This window comes from Lipomyces chichibuensis (assembly GCF_038497645.1).
Source record: "Lipomyces chichibuensis strain CBS 12929 unplaced genomic scaffold V1513scaffold_11, whole genome shotgun sequence".
In the NCBI taxonomy this organism is placed as follows: domain Eukaryota; kingdom Fungi; phylum Ascomycota; class Lipomycetes; order Lipomycetales; family Lipomycetaceae; genus Lipomyces; species Lipomyces chichibuensis.
In genome coordinates, this window is record NW_027117463.1 from 223448 (window position 1) to 241683 (window position 18236).

The following is an 18236-nucleotide window of genomic DNA, read 5'->3' on the forward strand; positions in this document are numbered from 1 at the left end:
CGCAGAACCTAAGACTGTTCCTTATGAGCTTGCATTACGTCATCCAGCATAAAGTTAGCAAAGCCGTCCTCACGTTTGGTTATGTTTTGATTTTGACCCTCAATACTAGAATACAATGCAGATAATTAACCGTCCTTAGTAAAATTATGTACACGAAAATAAATATTTTAGTCATCGTTACCGAACAGATTCGTCAACCCTCCTTCCTCTAGGACATTATCGACCGCTTCTTCTTGTTGTGCTACTTTTCGTGCAACAGCCCAAGTTTGTCTATTTTTCCGCTCTTTCTCCCGCTCTCTTTTTACCCTAGCAATGCGCCTGGCAACCTCCCCTTCCGGTCCATCAGGAACTGCCCTCAGTAACGTTAAAAATTCCAGCATGACGCCGCGCTGCTGACGCAGGGTTTTCACACTAGCCAGCTCACGTTCGAGGGCAATCATATCGTCCGCAGTGACTCCGCTCAATACTTGCTGCACTTTTTGGAACGGACGATCGTACTTTCCCCGAAGGACTGTATATATCATTGTGAGCACATATGACGCCTCGCCGGCGACGTCAGCAAAATAAACATCAGCCAAGACCGTCAGACATGACGGAATGACTACATCGCATAAATAATCATCTACTTCGGAATACTGCCCGATCATTAGCGGAATGATCTGCCGCAGCATGAGTGCGCACGAGTAGCTGCATCGAGTGTCTCTAACCGTAAACAGTCGCGTACATAGCGACAGAAATGGTCCCAGGACAACCGGATGAGTCAAAACGTACGCACGGAGATCAATGTCGGACTTGTCAAATTTCTCATCGCCGTTCACATTTACTCCTCCTGGAACACCCGTGACAGTCAGCGGTCCGACGAGATCGATAAGAAGCCTGTCAACCACACTGGAAAACTGTCGCAAGAGATACTCATCCATCATCTCTTCAGATAAAACATTGTCTTCTTCCACCTGTCCGATCAGTCCCCGTCTAGTGAGCTCTTCCCATCGCGCACCAACAACTCCCTCAAGTTGTGTCAACACTGCAGGTAAAAAGTCGGGGAAGAAAACTTCTCGAAGCTCCTGCGGACAATTCTTGACGACCGGTCGGACCACAAACGCAACAAGGTGCTTCCAAGCATGCAACGTGATACCCTGCGGCTGCCCAGCAAGAGCTGCCCACAGAGTCGCCCCAATTCCGGGAATCTCGTACATTGTAGATTCAAGCTGCGTGATCGATCCAAGCGCCAAAAATGCGTATTCGCGTGTATATCGCAGCATGTGTCCCAGCGAATCTGCAAAGTCGCGCAAGGTCTGCGCGGCCTTGACGTTATCTTCAACAAACTCATCACGGCTTTGAAGTGAAATTCCCACTTGCCAAAACCTTTCTGCACAAGAATCTTTGACGAACGATCTTACTTCCAAAGGAAGGTCTTCCCAATTTTCGGGATTATTAAACGCTTCGATCTGCGCCAATAGTTGTAGAATATGAGGCAATATCGGCTGAACTCGAGGCTTCCACAGGGCCAACAAGTCCTGAAATTCTTGAGACGAATGATCAAGCTTTTCAATAGTATACTGGATGAATATCCGTGTAGCTCGAATGGGAAACAATGCTGCCCATTGATCCTTCAACCTAGTCTTTAGTAGCCGGCCAGCATCATCCATCGGCGTTGCCAACAGATCTGTGCTGGCATCGACACCACGATCGCGGAAGTAGTTTGCAATCTCGACGATTCCCACCCGCTCCATAAACCACGGTAACTGCGACAATCCCTTCATTGTAGCCTCATCCGTCCAGGAATTCAGTACAGGGTCGACAATCGTCGCGAAACATTCGGCTTTGTTTGGTGCATCCGACCGCTGGGACACAACGAGTAGAAAAGATAGGAATGACACTATCTCGTGATCCGACAATCTATTCGATGCAATGATTTCATTTATAATTCGTTCCAAGTCGGCATAGATCCCCATTAGTGCATTCGGCATCAAGTACGCCAATCTGTTCAATTCCGTGCTGCACTTATTTCGTAGATCGCGGATCAATTCCATGTCATCGTTGGAGATATTAGGTGGATACTCAAAGGTACAAGCTTGCAACACCCGCTCCAGAACCCTGAACATTGTCTGCGATATATCGGTCATCAACGGCGCAAACTGCACTAAAGTCTGAATTTGTTTCCGTAACAAAACAGGATCGATAACGTTCATCGAAAGCATCCTATCGCAAAATCGCTCGATAATTGGATTCAGCGTCAACAAAATTGTCTTCTTATCCGGTTCCTGGTACCAGCTCTTCCATCGACTTATACCCCTAAGTGCTGCGTCAACCATTGAGAACTGCGCGTATGCCACTAAAAACAGGGGATCTTTTTGTAACGCCGCAGGAGCTACATGCATTAGACAATGTCCAAAATTAGTGTAAAGTGACACTTACAGCCCGGCGAATGCCATCCATGCCATGACGAGAAAAATTTATCTAACCGCATATCTAGCCATAGCAATGAGTCGATAGGCATTCGACAAACTACCAATCGCGCAATATCATCAACGAAACGTCTGTAGTTCCCCAAAAACGCATGTATCTCCGGCATTGAATCAAAATCCATGTCTAGGAACTTTTTAGTGACGGTCGGCTCCTCGACTCGTTCATATCGGATAATACGATCCGCCGTTAATTCAAGCAGGCGCGGAAGTAACGCGCTGACTTCCGCTCGACTGGCCAGCTCCTCAACACGCAAGATTGAGCACCAAAACTGCAGTGAGAGACCGGAAATAATAAGACTCTCGTGCTGGGTTGTCGCAAATACAAGCTCGAGATATCCTTTCAGATCTACTTCTGGTGGGAGACAATTTTGGTTGCTTTCAGATACACTTAAGTATTCACCCAAACCAACTATCATTTCCACCATTTTCTTCAGCAGGATATATGAATCTTCGTCCAGATCATCAATGCTTAGTTTGATAGAGGCATATACTTGGGACAATGTAGCAATTCCTGCAGGTAGAAATACTGCTCCAATAACTGCTTTGAAGTCCTCGCTATCAGAAAATGTTCGTGTGAAGAGAATATGTAAACAGTCCGTGGCCCATGTCCGCACTTTCACATTGTTGATCGTAAGAGCTTGACTAATTCGATTTAAGAGATCTGCCTCACGAATGGCGCTTGGAAGCGTCCACACAAGACATGCCTTTAAACTTTGCAGAACTTTTATGGCAAATCCTTCTGTTTCGGAGTCATCCGCTCCTCGATCCAGACATTCGCCTAGTAGCCGTGACCACCTAACCAGCCAACCTTCGCCGCCAAATCGTAGTCTACGAATCGCTTCATCTCGCGTCTGATATGTCTGGAGCAAAATCGCTTCATCCGTCAAGATCTCGATACACTGAGCAGACAAGGCACCGGATCGTTTTCCAGCCAAAGGATCGTCGAGAATGAACACATCCTCGAACAAAGTTCTGAGAATTGATATAGACAAATATCTAGCCGCAGGACTTAGGTTCCACAGGCCGACTAGTACCTTATCCATATCATTCCATTCATCCTGCTGAGCTCCCCACGAACGTTTGGCTACAGCCACCCACAGAGATGCTAGCTTTTCTTTCAGATAATATGCGTCGTCAGTGCTTATGGCAGTTGCTAATTCGATAACCCAATTACGCAAAGCGAGCTGTCTTGAGAAATCGTACGCTGAGTATTGGTGTAGTATCGCATGATCAAGTAACGAGAGCCCAAAATGCCGAATCTGGTCTGGTCTTGGCGGGTCGTGTATGGCGAGATGATAACCCCATAGTGGAGCGTCGTCCTCTTTCTTGATCGCGTCTAAAAACTTTCCAATATGTTAATAATCCGACCGATCAGAAGAACACTATCTTAGTAATGAAACGCTCAAGTGAACTGCTTCGCGCAATATCTGAAGGTAGCTTACCTCTTGTGCTTGCCTGCGGGCGCCGTTGGAGACCTTCGGATTGTGAATCGTTAAAAGCGCATCGGAAATGCGCTCAAGCGCCGCGCTTTCCATTTACTCGAAAGTTTCGATTAACTTCAGCTTGACGAATGGGCTATTAGGATAGATTTTACCAATTTCTCCGACGGTAAGGACAAGTATCGAGCAACTGGAGAAGCCGACGTGCACGACGCATTCGTGGCGTTTTCTAAATCAAAGCGCGCTGTGATCTGGTACTGTATGGACTCTGTTTGCAGAAAGCTACAACTCCACCAATGACCCCGTATAGGCTAGAGTAAAGGAACGAAGTTGTCTCAAGATTGTAAAGTGTAAGGATGTTCAGTTACTTGTGTGGGGGGAGGAGAGGGGGAGGGGAAGGGGGGTTCAGTTTTGATTGCCCGGCCCTAGTCGAGCACGTTTCTTGCCGGTGGCAGTTGAGTTCCGCGTCGCGCGTCACGGGGTCGTTAGCTCAAGAAAATGCCCCACTTTACCGAAGAAATCGCAAATTTCGTTACGGTTGTTATTTTGCGTCAGTCCCTGAATCACTATTACCTAAGTGTGGCGGCTGCTAGCTGGCTCAGAGTTTCATAGCAAAGTATGGCTAACAATTGTACCGAAAGATAAGTAATTTTACACTGTAACTATGGTATGATGCATAACGCCGAAAATTGATCCATTCATTTCATCCGTTATATCTTTAAAATCTCAATCGTCCCATCTAAAACGCTTTGGCAATTTTATTGGCGATAGTCCCGCATAGTCGTCGTCCTATAAGTTAAGGCAAGACATTAGAAAGCGAATCAACTCTCGGTTTAGCCATATATTCCTACCGTATTACTCTCTCTCTCTCGCTTCGACGTTAAAGGCTGTCGTGGTGCGCTACTTTCTATTGAGCTAAGTTTTATTGGTGACAACTCTACCGTCGGACTGCTAGTTAACTGTAACAATTTTCTTGGTAGGGGCGGTCGTCCAATCCCTGTAGTTTCGTTCGATAATGTTCTCCGCGCAGGAGTCACTCCAGCATCAATAATTATTTGACGCACAGTTGGAGTTATATTGTCTCCATCGCAGCCATCTTCTTCGTCATAGTTCCCGTTTCGGTTACTTAGAGCGCCCTGATCCATTAATATCTCAGATCGAACTAGTGAAGACGCTCCCAGACCAGAAGGAGGGGTGCCTTTAAAACTTGAAGCTGCAAGTGGTCCACATATGATTGGAGCTTCACCCAGCGTTACTGGTGTCCACGGAACCTTTGCCTCGTCGACAGATCTTGCGGTGGAAGAAAGCTTTGCTAGGAGTGACGTCGTAGGACCAGTCTTAACAGGCGTCACCACGTCGTCCTGTTCCGTGCCTTGCTGATCAGAAAAATTGAAATGACTAGCTTTATTCGTAATTTCCGAAAGCTTACTCCAAGGATAATTAGCTGTTGGTGCCGATGAAGGTTTCGCACACTTCGGTTTTATGGGAATGCGCGACGGTAATGTGGAAGATTCCGATATTCGGGTTGGGGGCCTTTGCATATTTTCTTTATCTTGAATACTGCACATTTTGCTGCTTTTTCCGGATATTTTTTCGTCCGCATTAGATAGCATTTCGCACGTCAAAGGAATCGGTTCCACTGGTAGGTCATTTAGTCCGTCTTCCTTATCATCTTCCTTAGCAATTTGCCGCATTTTTCTATCAGGAGTGTGCGTTTCATCTTGGTCGACATGTCCCTGCTGTTGCGCCAAACTGCCCGGCGGGGGCAATTCCACTTTACCGTCCATATATTGGTTCCATTCGTCCATGGTTTGTATAGCGTCCTTCCAATTAGTGGTCATACTGTCAAGCTGCTTCTTCAACCTCTCTATCTCCTGTTCACGATGATGTACCTCCTCAATGGATACATACTTAGGCTCGTGAAGGATCTCTCGCAGGGCCTCTAGGCTGTTATTAATTTCAATCGACAGTTCAGGGAAGGTGGACGGTAAGTACTGTAGCACATTATCAAACTCCTCATTATTGACCGATTTCTCTCCAGTGAAAACATTGAGCGTAAGCGAGGTCTCCCGGATCAGGGCAATCAATCTCGCGTTCTCATGTGTTAGTTCTTGTATCACGTTAGGGATAATGTTCGAGGCTTGCTCCCGGAACAAAGATCCTGATTCTGGATGTTCACTAAAAGTTTGCATGCTCTGAGAGGAAGCCACATATCTCTCTGACGACCATGACGAGTTGTTGAACTTTCCAGTTGTAGTGGATATTGACTTTGCTCGGCGTATCTCAAAACCAGCCTTCTCTTTCATTCGGAGAATTTGCTGATCGCGCTTCCGTCGCTCGTTCTTACGATCACATTTATATCAGTCTTATAGATCCAAAGTCCGTAGAAATATTTACGTACAGCATCCTGTGCACGAATTTGTTGGAGCACCGTCTTCTGGCGTGCAATATCATCCTGAAGGTTTCGATTCTGGAGTTCTAGTGTTTTAACGTTTGTGCTAAAGTTACTTGAATATATCGTTAGCACTAAGGTCTAGAAGCAATGTCAAGAATGAGACAGCATACTCTCGTTGAACAGCGACAATGTTGAATTGTCGTTCGAAATGGTCGCATTTTGACTCCAGCTGGGTCTGTATTTGATTTAGCGACGCCCTAACAGCCAAGCAACACGACGGCAATTGTACTCACGATGACTTTCTTTAATCTTGTCTCTGATGCTTTGTGCTCATGAATCGTGTTCACAAGGTTTTCCTTCAACTCTGAATCTTTCTAGAAAGCATAAGAGTCTGGGCCTATAACCATAACAGAAAATACGCACGTCTCGCCGTCGAATGATGTCGTATATAAAGTTAATAATTTTCCTAGCGTCGGATCCTTCGTGAAAGTTCAACCGGTTGGACTGATCCAACAGTCCCTTGGATATCAGCGCCGAGTTTAATCGACGGGAAACACTATTGAGATCCGTCTCTGCGTCCATAGCGAATGCTGCGGAAGCGGGATCGAAAGTGTAGATTACCAATAACACCAAATATCAAACAGTTGGAGATGAAGAGCCAGACGATTTGTCCTGCTCGGCCACCGATGGCTACAAGGTCAAAGCAACAAATGGCGGGGCTCGTGTTTATTGTCAAAACCGGGTAACCGGAGCTTGCGCTGCCAGGGCAACGAAAATTTGTCTTCATGCTCAGTCGTCAGTCATCGTGGCGACTGGGGGAACCTTAGGTTTCCTCGTATAATCGCAGTTACCACACGGAATTTGTCTTTTAGGCAACTGATCTCTAATATACATAACTGAAATGGCCGGGAAAAAAGCTACAAGTTTTTTTAAGCGTGGTGTCATTGGTATTCTACTCGCCGATGATGTATGGCCTATCACAAAGAACATTCTACTTTTCGGCGTAAGTATCTACAGTTTTGTGATCTTTTACTTGCGTTAATCATTGATTGTATTAAAATTCACGATTTTGATGCCGAGAAATTGATCTTCTGTATTAATTTGGTTTTAACGTATACAATAGTCCGCTGTTACGGCGCTGCGTCTCCTCGACTACAACAAAGTGTTTGCCTAATGTATGGACAGAGTTGGCGCAAAAGCAACATACAAGATTGGTTGAATTCACAACTGAGAATGGCTAGTGGAGATAATGGCAACTTCTGGAATATGAAGCCGTTAATTAATTGGATATGGGCTTTATCTTGAATCATGAGCTACGCATGGTCGTGAAATGTATATAGATATTTACGTTTTAGTTTATTTGAATGTAACATGTCATTGAACCTTCATGTCCTTGCTTTGGATCTATGTCCCAGCAGTAATATTTATGCAAATCAAACTGTATACCTTGGAACGCCATTATGCACTGTCAACCAATATGTCGCTCTATGAGTTCTCGCAGAGATTAGACTGCAATGTTTTGTTTCCTACTTCGGCTAGCTCTAAATATGCATTAATTTCCTCTTTGTCTATCTTCTCCAGGTCTTCTATCCTTTTTTTATCTGCGGTAGTGCAGCTTGCCTCAGAACTGTGTTCGCCCAATGAAGCTATCGGTTTCTCCAGCCTAAGCTTCCGTTCCAATGCCTTCTGCTTTTGCTCAGCGTCATGCCGTCGCTCCACTTCCAATGTGATAGCACTTAAATAGCTGCGAGACGAACTCGAGAAACTATATTGCAATGCCGTCCACCCGAGAAGATTCGGATTTTTATAATCAGCCCCCCTCTCTATCAGCGTCCTCATCACTTTTTTATGTCCAAATTCTGATGCGAAATGTATAGCCCTGCTGCCCTCATAATCCGACTTATCGATTTCGGCCCCGAAATCAAGAAGAATATTCACGCTTGCGTCGTTGCCCTCCTTAGATGCGAGAATTAAAGGCGTGTAACCAACTGTTTGGGGGGGAAACGTTGGCATGTCCAGCGTGTGAGGGAACTTTTGTGCCAAAAAGTGAGTTGCTTGCTCGTGGTTCTTCAGGGCACTGAGGTGAAGTGGTGTATATCCAAGAGTATCTAGGGATACTTCGTTCGCGTCATGGCCCAACGATGTCAGGCAGACCTGCAGATAGTGTTAGTCAGCAATTCCATTATTAAGACCCGTTATACTAAATGTGAGCATACACATATTTCAAAATGTCCGTGATATGCCGCGTAATGGAGCGATGTCCAGCCATTAGTTAAGTCTGCGTTGACGAGCAAATTAGGAAACCTTCGCAGTAGACGTTCTACTACTGCTAGATTATCAATGATGATCGCTCGTCGAAGACGCGACGACGGCGTCTGCATTCTACTTGTGCAAATGCGATAGTAATCAGCTTCAGGTACAATAATATCTTTATGTACTTTTGGTATTGATTATATTCCCTTTTGTAGTAGAGCGTTTTCTCTCGTCAGGTACGCATCTAGGAATGGAGCAGTTTGACCATGCGGCTTGCCGATTTGGTATACTAAATTGAGTTTGTGACTTTAGATTCAAAAAATTGTAGGTCTCAATTGTTACCAATGTTTCGTGACCTTACCGTTCCCCTTTCTATTCGTTCCACGCACAACAGATCCGAAATTAACGGCGGAACCGGAGAAAGACGAGTTTGCTATTAGGCAGACGCCATGGATTTGGCGATAAAATATAAGTGACAGTTATTAAGCAACGGCAAGATGTTTACTTTTACTCCACTATTGGGGGCCGCCTCCTCGACATCCACGACACTGGCCTCACAGTCTTTACTCACGTTCGATCAGAATGTTCGAATCCTGATTGACGTGGGCTGGAATGACAAGTTTGATTTAAAACTGCTATCGGAATTGGAGCGGTAGATATAATGCTTTTCTCTTTTCGTGTTCTAGGGCTAATAAAATCCGATACAGGATTACTCCGACCATTGATCTCATTCTGCTGACGCATGCTACGATCTCTCATCTGGGGGCATATGTCTACGCATGCAAGCGATTTCCGGGATTCGATGCTATTCCGGTGTATGCAACTTTGCCAGTTATCAATATGGGCCGCATGGCCACAATTGATGCCTATTCAACAGCCTGGTTCAATGCGCCGTCCATCATGGCATCGTCCGCATCCCCACAAGAACAACCAATCCAGCCTTCAGATATCGACAATATATTCGATAAAATCCATGCACTGAAGTATTCACAACAATTAACACTTACTGCAAAACTGAGTTCTTTAAGGCTTACAGCGCACAATGCTGGTCACACTCTAGGTGGCACTTTGTGGAGACTACATTATGGACAAGAAGACATCATATATGCCGTGGACTGGAACCATGCTGTCGAACGACATCTGAATTCCTCAGCACTACTCACAACACCGGAACAACTCTCACGGCCGACAGCTTTGATTTGCGGGGCTCGAGCAGGCTCAGGTATCCGGCGACGCGAAGATTTATTTTTATCAGCGATACTGCGTGGTGTTGAGAGAGGTGGCAGTGTGTTCATGCCAACATCAACCAGTTCACGCGCGTTAGAGTTATGCCATCTACTTGATTCGATATGGGTGGAGCGCAAATACACTATTCCGCTCCTGTTTGTGTCACGTGCTGGAGCTCGAACTATTGCATATGCGCGATCTATGTTGGAGTGGATGTCCCCCGCGATTGTTCGTGAGTGGGAGGAGAAAGGAACATCACCGTTCGTATTTAAAAGCCTGAAAATTGTGACATCAGAGGACGAGGTTCGGGATATAAGGGGCCCAAAGGTGGTGTTGGCGAGCGGACAAGGCTTAGAGTGGGGTGTCAGTCGAGAAGTGTTCGCAAGACTGTCAGACGATCCGAACAATATTGCTATATTTACCCAAGACGCAGATTGTGAATCATTTGCTGGCGAGATCTTGATGTTATGGAAAGCTGCCACAGAAGGGACTATGACTGATGATGGAGGCGCTAGTGGGCCGAAATTTTCCCGAATCAATTTGCAGCAGCAGCTGGAGATAAGGAAATGCTTGCCATTAGAAGGAGAGGAGCTTGAAGCTTACTTGGCTGAAGAGAAGGCGCGAAAAAATCTAGCAGATCGACAAACCGCAATGGATTTGAAGAATAGAAATATACTTGACCAACCTGATTCCGAAAGCGAAATTTCTGAGTCTGAAGATGAACAAGAAGATAAAGATGGAGAAGAGATGGAAGCGGACAAATCAGAATTGGGAATTTTTTCTCTTATGCAGGATAACGATGTTTACGATATTGATGTTCGAGGAGCTAAGTCGTTGAAACACAAAATGTTTCCATATGTTCCCCGAAGAATAAGACGTGATCCATACGGAGATGTTATTAGAGTCGAAGATTATGTTCGCGCAGAGGAGCGTGATGAAGGAGTCACTAACGACTCAACGGAGAATGTTCAAGGAGCAAATGGAACCATCGGAAGGAAGCGCAAGTGGTCCGACGAAGAGGAGAAAAGTACGGTTATTCCGAGTAAGACAATGCTTGAATACGTCAATATTGAGATTCGTTGCGAGATTACTTTTATAGAGTACGAAGGGCTCGCGGACGCTCGCTCGATGCAGATGATCGTTCCTCAGATCCAGGCTAGAAAGGTGATATTGATTTCGGATACCATTGAGCGGGCCGATACTTTAGCGGAATTATTGCGTGATGCTGGGATACAGGATATCTACATTCCGTTGTCGGGCAAATCTGTCAATGCCAGCATGGATGCGAATGCCTACGTGGTGACATTGAGCGACGACCTAGCTCATCAGCTTAATTGGCAAGACACAGTCTCGGGGGAGTACAAAGTGGCCCAGCTGAAGAGCAAGCTGATACAGAAGGACTCGTCGATTTCCAATGCTGATTCACCGCAGTCTCACTTGAAGGAGGTGACTCTGGGTCGTCTCGCAACCCGCAGAGATCTCGCGATTGCATCTACGCAGACAAAACCCCTATTTGTCGGAGACATCCGCTTAGCTGAGCTAAGACGTCGATTAATGGCTGAAGGTCACCATGCGGAATTTAGGGGCGAAGGTGTTTTGCTGTGTGATGGGCATATTTCCGTGCGAAAACTAGAGGACAGCAACGTGTTAATCGAGGGAGGAGTCGGTATTAAATTCTATGAGATACGAAAGATTGTGTATTCTTTTTTGGCTCGGATTGTGTAGATGATTGCCATAGACTTATGTAAATAGTTTGATTGTAAATTATGAGTTAGGCGGAAGACGGATGTATGTAGATTCAGTCAGTGTAATTCCTCCAGCTCACATTTGCGATTTCGTTTCGAAGCCGAGATCAGTTGTGTAGAAAATGTCATCGCCTACGTCATCGGCCCTCATCGTAGTCTATCACTGTGAAGTTCCTGAAAAACTCTGAAATACACGGGTAGACAAACACGACGAAACTGCCCTTGGTATTATAGTCAATGGATAGACTTGTTAATCTGTCCAAGTTCAATAGCTATTAACAGCGATAAACTGACCAACCGTCGTGTACGTTTCGTTGCAAGCTGCAGAAGTTGCGCTTAAAGTCCTGCCTCTTTTCGCGGGGTGTGGACGCCTGGGGTTTTAAGTGCAGTTTGAACGTCGCACTTCGAGCATAGAATGCGATGTCCACAGCATCGACGCCGCAAGGCGAGGATGGCTGATCCCTCAAGTTCAATCCCGAGCCTTCTTGCACAGAAATTATTTAAAAACAATATTTCTGCCATTGATGCGCAATATGGCTTCGGTCCCTCAGCCCGCGGTCGCAAGAGAGCAGCAGCATGCACATTCCCTGGCTGATACAATCCGCAACACCATCCGAAGGCTCTCGTTCGATCTTACAAGTGGCGGTCAGCACCCTCACAACTTCAACCGCACACCGCATCATCACCATGACTTCCATGATCTCGGAAGTGAAGATGTGTACGAAGACGCTATCGAAGACGATGGCAACCCAGAATCTCGTAGCAACTCTCATTTAGCGTCGGTCCCTTTGACTCCTATAACAGATAAGGGTACGGATAGGACAACTTCGAAAAATGGCATGTACTTATCACACGCCGCCACCACATCGCAGCTCTTTGCGGCACCGCCGTTGACGCCTCTAACTCTGGTTGGTTACGGGGAGCGAACAAAGAGTCGGCTTCTGTCACCACCACTAGCCGAGGAAATCCGACATCTTATACCTTTGCGGCTCCAATTATACGATACCTGGAGTCTATGCTACAGCTTGGAGCAGCATGGTGTCTCATTAACGACATTATATTCTCTTTCTGTGCCTCCGCGGACGACGTCACGACCAGGATACGTACTTATTGTTGAGGACAAATTGGGAGGCATTTTCGGAGCGTACTTAAACGAGAATCCGCGCCCGACCAAGAACGGACGGTATTACGGCAATGGCGAATGCTTTTTGTGGAAGAGCCGAATTATCAATAGAACGCCCAATGCGTCGACGACATCGTTAGCATATGCGGGCGGTGATTCAGACACGGCTTCTACAAAATCTGTTAATATTCAATTCAGGGCATTCCCGTATACTGGTATAAATGATTACATGATTCTCTGTGAGCCAGGATTTTTGTCTGTTGGTGGAGGGTGAGACATTTACATATCTGTCATTATAAGGGAAGGGACTAACGGAATGTTTCTAGAGACGGCAAATACGGCCTGTATTTGGACGACCAATTTGAGAAAGGCATTTCAAACAGCTGTCCGGCATTTGGTAACGAGCCACTCAGTGAATGCGGCGTAAAATTTGATATTGTCGGCATCGAAGTATGGCGGATTTCAAGCTCGTAAGATTGTCCTTGGAAGACAAGTGCATTGGTAGAAAATAGGAGATGTCGCAATGTAGTTTGTTGGTCGCGTGATAGGCAATTGATCGTACATATTTGGGAATGTTGGTATTGCATGTGGCAGTTACAGTAAGGTGCCGTATATATATACAATTTTAAGGCCTGTATCTTGACTTTTTGGATATTAATTGGTATTGGAATGTACGGCCATATAATTTGGATGAATAATTCTATTCGGGGTGACTATTTCTTTTTGTATTTAATATTGTTTTGACTTGGATAATACTTGGCATTGGAAGTAAAGATGAAATGTAAAACCGGGGTGACGGGGAACGGATAAATGGATTTTGCGATGACTATTAGTAGTTAACTAGAGTGACTTAGCATAGAATTGGAAGCCACCTTGAGGTGTTCAATCTAATCCACCTTATCGCGATTGATTTCACAGTTTTGACTAATTCAGGGGTCATGCGAGCGGTGCCGACGACAAAATGATTTGGGTTTGAATGGAAATAAATTCTAGTAGTCATTCACGCACCAACAGGCAGCCATTATTAACCGGAAGGCACAAATGACGCTATGTGCACCCCCAAGACCTATTGTCTCTCGAATAAGGAGCACAAGATTTGTATTATATCGACGTCAATTTCCAGCTGTCACCGTATGGGATGGTCCACCTTTTTGCAAAGGTCAATCAGAAAGACATTCTAGCTCGAAGTCGCCAATTGCGTTATTAAAATTAACACCATTGCCACAGACGCTGAAGCAGAAAGCAGCTGAGGTGGTACACTCTGATTTGCCGTCGGGCACAGCTGTGACTGTAAACGGGTGGATTCGCACTATTCGAAAGCATAAGAAATATGCATTTGTCAACATCACGGACGGATCGTATGACAAAGTATTGCAATTAGTATTTGCCGATCCAGAGCAAGTGAACGAGTAAGATTTGTTAGATATTAGTGTTGCGGGTGAACTACATGCTAAGTATGGTAGCCTAAGGGTCGGCGTCTCGCTTGAAGTCAATGGTACAATCCAACGTAGAGACAATTTGACCGATCCATACGAAATTCTGGTCGACAACTACGATGTCATCGGTGGTGTGCCGGAGGACGAACCATACCCGCTTCAAAACAAGTATTTATCACAGGATTATCTCCGTCGCGAGCTTCCGACTATCCGGTTTAGATCACTGTCAAGTGGCGTGACAATGCGGTTCCGGTCTCGTGCCGTGTCCGAGGTATCGCGGTATTTTGAGGAAAATGAGTTTATCCAAGCGCATCCGCCATTGATTACGTCCTCGGACTGTGAAGGTGCGGGCGAAGTGTTTAGTGTCGTTTCGGAGAGCTCAGTGACACCTTTTTTCGGCAAGAAAGGATACCTAACTGTGTCGACTCAATTGCACCTCGAGGCACTAATGATGGGGCTATCTCGTGTCTGGACACTCACACCTGCATTTCGAGCCGAAAAATCGATTACAAGCAGGCATTTGAGTGAGTTTTGGATGTTGGAAGCTGAAGTTGCGTTTGTGAATCGACTGGAGCATATCATGAGTTTGGTTGAAGGACTTCTCAGGACAACTTTACGGCGATTAAAGGAGAGCGGTGAATTGCATAGCGTACTGTCCGTTAAAACTTTTTTGGAGAAGCAAAAGCTGCAGGATGGGGAAGGTGAAGATAAAGATCAGGAAATCACGCACGCGCAAGTTCTTCAGCGTTGGGATGGAATGCTACAGGATTCCCCTTGGAAAAGGATCACATATAAGCACGCTGTTGATGTATTGCAACAGGCTGAAAGGGAAGGCAAAGCTAGGTTTGAGACTTCAGCAGAGTATGGCGATAACTTGAAATCAGAGCATGAGAAGTGGCTCGCTTCGCAGTATGCACATGGCCCGATATTCGTCACGCAATATCCATCGCAATTGAAGCCGTTCTACATGCTTCCAACCCCAGGATCCAATGGTGAAACTGTTGAATGTTTCGACATGTTAGTTCCGGACCTAGGCGAGATCGTTGGTGGAAGTTTGCGAGAATACGACTACAAGAGGCTCAAAGCTACAATTGAGAGGGTCGGCATGGATTCTAGCGAGTTGGAATGGTACGCCGACCTGCGAAAATGGGGTTCCGTCCCTCATGGTGGGTTTGGAATGGGTCTTGAGCGGCTCATCAGCTATTTGGTCGGTATATACAATATTCGAGACGTGATCGCGTTCCCACGATGGGTAGATCATTGTGTCTGTTGAAGTCACAGTAAATAGAATTAGTACACACATACATTGTTACGCAGCGAATAAACCAGCGAAGCGGGTCACCTCTCTCTTTTTTGCGCATATTGTACTTCAACTTCTTATAATGTCGTAACCATGGCCCAAAATTATCCAAGTAAGGAAGGAAGAATTCTTTTAGCAATTTGAGCTAAAAAAAAAAAAGCGAAATTTCAAAGTATTCGAAGCGCGGTTCTGTCACACCGACGCGTAAACACACTCAAATAGAAATACGAAGTGCTTGTGATTTCCTAGGTGTACATCAAATCACGAGACGAGAAGCATTTTCTTCTTCAAATATTCACAGTAAATTTAACGCTACAGGGCTAGTTATGATCCAAGCCAGGTACTAAGTCACCTGTCACTTGCTGTTCATAAATCTACTCTGCAGAGTAGTCAGCAACAAGGATCTCAAAGACCTAAGGGTGCCTGAGACGCCGAAGACTATAGTCCGATTACAACGTCAAACAGAGAAAATAAAAAAATATCCAAGACCTCGCACTGTGAGCCCGCCCAGTCCAACGAACGTCACTGATCATATGAAGTGAGCGGAATTAGCAATCTCGTGATTTTAACGACCAACGTATACATCCGAAGGACATTGTAAAAGAGAGCGCGAAGCTCCTAGATCAATTATTACTTCTCATGCTATTTTCACTGGAGCAGACAGAAGATCAACGGCATACACCACGTCAGGAAGAAATGGTCCAGGGAGAGAACCATGGGACCCCACTTCCAGATGCACGAGTAATCACAGCAGATGTGGGCACGTTGGACAGAACTCACCCATACAGGTAAACTTGGATAAAGAATATAATTATTGGCTATAACGTTATTTTTTTCGCTGTGGATTATCTCTGAAACATAAATAAATTTTTTTGGTTTAGTGATCCTCCAGCTTGGTTGATCTTCTGGGTTGCCCGGTCACGATAGTTAAAATATATACTATTGTACATCATACAAAACTGTCCCATATTAGAATATATCCCATCAATGTAATTATGTCAATATTAATCCAAGTGCATGCATCGGCACGGAAAATGTCCAGCAATACATACAATAACAACTACTCTGCTAATTCAAGTCCCTTGTTTAGCTTTTTCCACTTATATCGACATTGAATTCGTGAACGGATACCGCCCATCTTCTCCGACACAGCGGTCCAATTGATGTCCCCCGATGTATCCCCGAACCGAATGCCGTTCACTACCTCAATAAGCTTGTTTTCCTCATCAGCACTCCACTTATTCTGTCCCCGGTTTGCGCCGCATTTGACATAATTTCTCCAACGATCCCGGCAGTCTTCTGGCATACGGCCAATTAGGCGTCCGATCGTCTTCCACTGCGCACCATGCATTTCAACCATTCTTTTCAATGTGGAATCATCTTCTGCTGACCACTTCCCACGCAATTCATACGGATGGTATTTTCTTCGCACGTGCTTATATACACTGGCACGCGTGCGGTGGGGTAGCGCACTAGCAACAGCGTCCCAAAAGTTATCTTTCTTTCGCTCATTAGCCCACACACGCCTGCACAACGCGGCGTAGTCGAGTCCGTGCTCATTCTGGTACTGGGTCATGAATTGCTCCAGAGCATTGATCTCGTCTGTCGTGAATGAACCACCGTTACCGACGGCCATCGACGGCAGTGACTGCAGCAGCTGGTTATCGGCGATCTGACCGGATGCGACTGCTTCAACTGCCGCGGCCGCCTCGTCGCTAACTTCCGGACCCGCTAGACCGTTCTTCAAAGCAGCTGGCCGACCACGCCGGTCCGTGGCCACTGGACCACCCTGATTTACCCCACCTGAAATTTGACGGGCACTAACAGCAGCAATCGCGGCAGCTGCGGCAGCGGATGCAGCAGCGGCTGCTACTTCAGCCTGTTCACGCGTCAATGTAACGCCCTGCTCGCCAGACGCAGCTGCAGCGAGAGCAAGAGACATAGCAGTAGTATCCCCACTGCGGTAGCCCGCTGCTAATTGTTCAAGCATGAGCCCTGACATCCCCGTAATACCCTGCAGTATGCTGTTCTGCACTTGCTGTGCGTCCTGTTGCTCCTGGACCTGCGCAGCTTCCTGTGCTTGCTCCTGAGCGGTTTGTCTCTTTCGAGTCGACATCGGGCCTGTCGCCGTTTCCTTATTAAGATTTGCCAGTACGGGATCCAGAACATGGCCAGGGGGAGCATACGTCACGAATTGCTGTGCAGAGAAATCCGTTGTTGCTGGGGCAGGTCGAACATCGTCAGTCGCAGCTGTATTTGTCGGCAAGTTACCGCGACGACGTCGTTTGGATGAGCGAATGTCTGATTCGCGAGTGGTGTTTGCATTAGTGTTGAACGCCGAGGCGGCATTAAAATTTCCGATCTTGTCCATTATATGTCGAACTTCGGTCTATCTCATCCAATGTTCGGGGCTTTGATCTGTAAATAATCTGAGTTGTCCACGATCTTATGGTCGTCGCTCGCTGTTGTGGGAATTTATTTACTTTCGCCACCAGGATTATTCAATTGAATCACGCTGTGAAAACTTTCCTCAATTGAACGATCGCGTTACCAAAGTCGCCAGATTTGCTAGTACTGGTAATTCGCACTGATCAGTTGAACCAAGATGCAGCAAAGACGCGATGAGGTCGGGTAAGCTCCTCGTTGCAATATGCGATTGTGGGGTGTGCCGGGTAGTAAGGCGACTGATAATTCGTATCATAAAAACAACTTTGCGCAATTGTATATGCGTTTATGCCATATTGAGTCAACCGAGAATAGGGTAAGGGTAGAGTTGGTTCGTCGATGAACTTACGAACTGTGATAGTGGTTTAGTGCATGGGCGTGAAGCGACAATTTGGAGTCTTGGGG

The 18236-nt window shown here is 45.9% G+C and overlaps 7 protein-coding genes across 7 annotated transcripts; 3 read left to right on the top strand and 4 right to left on the bottom strand.

Annotated features, from left to right (window-relative positions):
* Positions 1-46: 46 nt before the first annotated feature.
* On the bottom strand, positions 47-4342 carry V1513DRAFT_463847 (armadillo-type protein). Its single transcript, XM_066899987.1, has 3 exons — positions 3911-4342; positions 2419-3811; positions 47-2371 (listed from the first exon to the last, which is right to left on the bottom strand). Exons 1-3 carry the CDS (start codon positions 4001-4003, stop codon positions 168-170), a joined length of 3690 nt encoding a protein of 1229 aa, XP_066754186.1. The 5' UTR covers positions 4004-4342; the 3' UTR covers positions 47-167.
* Positions 4343-4511: 169 nt separating this feature from the next.
* V1513DRAFT_442867 (Afadin and alpha-actinin-binding-domain-containing protein) lies at positions 4512-6988 on the bottom strand. The gene is made up of 5 exons (XM_066897725.1): positions 6726-6988; positions 6596-6676; positions 6473-6537; positions 6309-6414; positions 4512-6249 (listed from the first exon to the last, which is right to left on the bottom strand). Exons 1-5 carry the CDS (start codon positions 6882-6884, stop codon positions 4741-4743), a joined length of 1920 nt encoding a protein of 639 aa, XP_066754187.1. The 5' UTR covers positions 6885-6988; the 3' UTR covers positions 4512-4740.
* Positions 6989-7639: 651 nt separating this feature from the next.
* Positions 7640-8807, bottom strand: V1513DRAFT_442870 (ankyrin repeat-containing domain protein). Its single transcript, XM_066897726.1, has 2 exons — positions 8519-8807; positions 7640-8456 (listed from the first exon to the last, which is right to left on the bottom strand). Exons 1-2 carry the CDS (start codon positions 8681-8683, stop codon positions 7788-7790), a joined length of 834 nt encoding a protein of 277 aa, XP_066754188.1. The 5' UTR covers positions 8684-8807; the 3' UTR covers positions 7640-7787.
* V1513DRAFT_398514 (beta-lactamase-like protein) lies at positions 8759-11671 on the top strand. Its single transcript, XM_066895439.1, has 3 exons — positions 8759-8791; positions 8868-9207; positions 9263-11671. Exons 2-3 carry the CDS (start codon positions 9053-9055, stop codon positions 11505-11507), a joined length of 2400 nt encoding a protein of 799 aa, XP_066754189.1. The 5' UTR covers positions 8759-8791; positions 8868-9052; the 3' UTR covers positions 11508-11671.
* A 310-nt stretch (positions 11672-11981) lies between these two features.
* V1513DRAFT_442873 (TLD-domain-containing protein) lies at positions 11982-13536 on the top strand. The gene is made up of 2 exons (XM_066897727.1): positions 11982-12920; positions 12977-13536. The coding sequence occupies exons 1-2, from the start codon at positions 12052-12054 to the stop codon at positions 13122-13124; spliced, it is 1017 nt and encodes a 338-aa protein (XP_066754190.1). The 5' UTR covers positions 11982-12051; the 3' UTR covers positions 13125-13536.
* V1513DRAFT_442876 (uncharacterized protein) lies at positions 13531-15708 on the top strand. Its single transcript, XM_066897728.1, has 2 exons — positions 13531-14059; positions 14114-15708. Exons 1-2 carry the CDS (start codon positions 13692-13694, stop codon positions 15357-15359), a joined length of 1614 nt encoding a protein of 537 aa, XP_066754191.1. The 5' UTR covers positions 13531-13691; the 3' UTR covers positions 15360-15708.
* A 552-nt stretch (positions 15709-16260) lies between these two features.
* V1513DRAFT_442877 (uncharacterized protein) lies at positions 16261-18049 on the bottom strand. Its single transcript, XM_066897729.1, has one exon. It carries the CDS (start codon positions 17755-17757, stop codon positions 16447-16449), a length of 1311 nt encoding a protein of 436 aa, XP_066754192.1. The 5' UTR covers positions 17758-18049; the 3' UTR covers positions 16261-16446.
* Positions 18050-18236: the final 187 nt, after the last annotated feature.

Coding starts and splice junctions, on each gene's coding strand:
- V1513DRAFT_463847 (XM_066899987.1), bottom strand. CDS start 4,003: ATGGAAAGCGCGGCGCTTGAGCGCATTTCCGATGCGCTTTTAACGATT. Junction 3,812..3,910: donor CCCGCAGGCAAGCACAAGAG/GTAAGCTACCTT, acceptor CATATTGGAAAG/TTTTTAGACGCGATCAAGAA. Junction 2,372..2,418: donor TGGATGGCATTCGCCGGGCT/GTAAGTGTCACT, acceptor TAATGCATGTAG/CTCCTGCGGCGTTACAAAAA.
- V1513DRAFT_442867 (XM_066897725.1), bottom strand. CDS start 6,884: ATGGACGCAGAGACGGATCTCAATAGTGTTTCCCGTCGATTAAACTCG. Junction 6,415..6,472: donor ATTGTCGCTGTTCAACGAGA/GTATGCTGTCTC, acceptor GATATATTCAAG/TAACTTTAGCACAAACGTTA. Junction 6,250..6,308: donor AAATTCGTGCACAGGATGCT/GTACGTAAATAT, acceptor TGTGATCGTAAG/AACGAGCGACGGAAGCGCGA.
- V1513DRAFT_442870 (XM_066897726.1), bottom strand. CDS start 8,683: ATGCAGACGCCGTCGTCGCGTCTTCGACGAGCGATCATCATTGATAAT. Junction 8,457..8,518: donor ACGGACATTTTGAAATATGT/GTATGCTCACAT, acceptor CACTATCTGCAG/GTCTGCCTGACATCGTTGGG.
- V1513DRAFT_398514 (XM_066895439.1), top strand. CDS start 9,053: ATGTTTACTTTTACTCCACTATTGGGGGCCGCCTCCTCGACATCCACG. Junction 9,208..9,262: donor CTGCTATCGGAATTGGAGCG/GTAGATATAATG, acceptor AATCCGATACAG/GATTACTCCGACCATTGATC.
- V1513DRAFT_442873 (XM_066897727.1), top strand. CDS start 12,052: ATGCGCAATATGGCTTCGGTCCCTCAGCCCGCGGTCGCAAGAGAGCAG. Junction 12,921..12,976: donor TTTTTGTCTGTTGGTGGAGG/GTGAGACATTTA, acceptor GAATGTTTCTAG/AGACGGCAAATACGGCCTGT.
- V1513DRAFT_442876 (XM_066897728.1), top strand. CDS start 13,692: ATGACGCTATGTGCACCCCCAAGACCTATTGTCTCTCGAATAAGGAGC. Junction 14,060..14,113: donor GATCCAGAGCAAGTGAACGA/GTAAGATTTGTT, acceptor TAAGTATGGTAG/CCTAAGGGTCGGCGTCTCGC.
- V1513DRAFT_442877 (XM_066897729.1), bottom strand. CDS start 17,757: ATGGACAAGATCGGAAATTTTAATGCCGCCTCGGCGTTCAACACTAAT.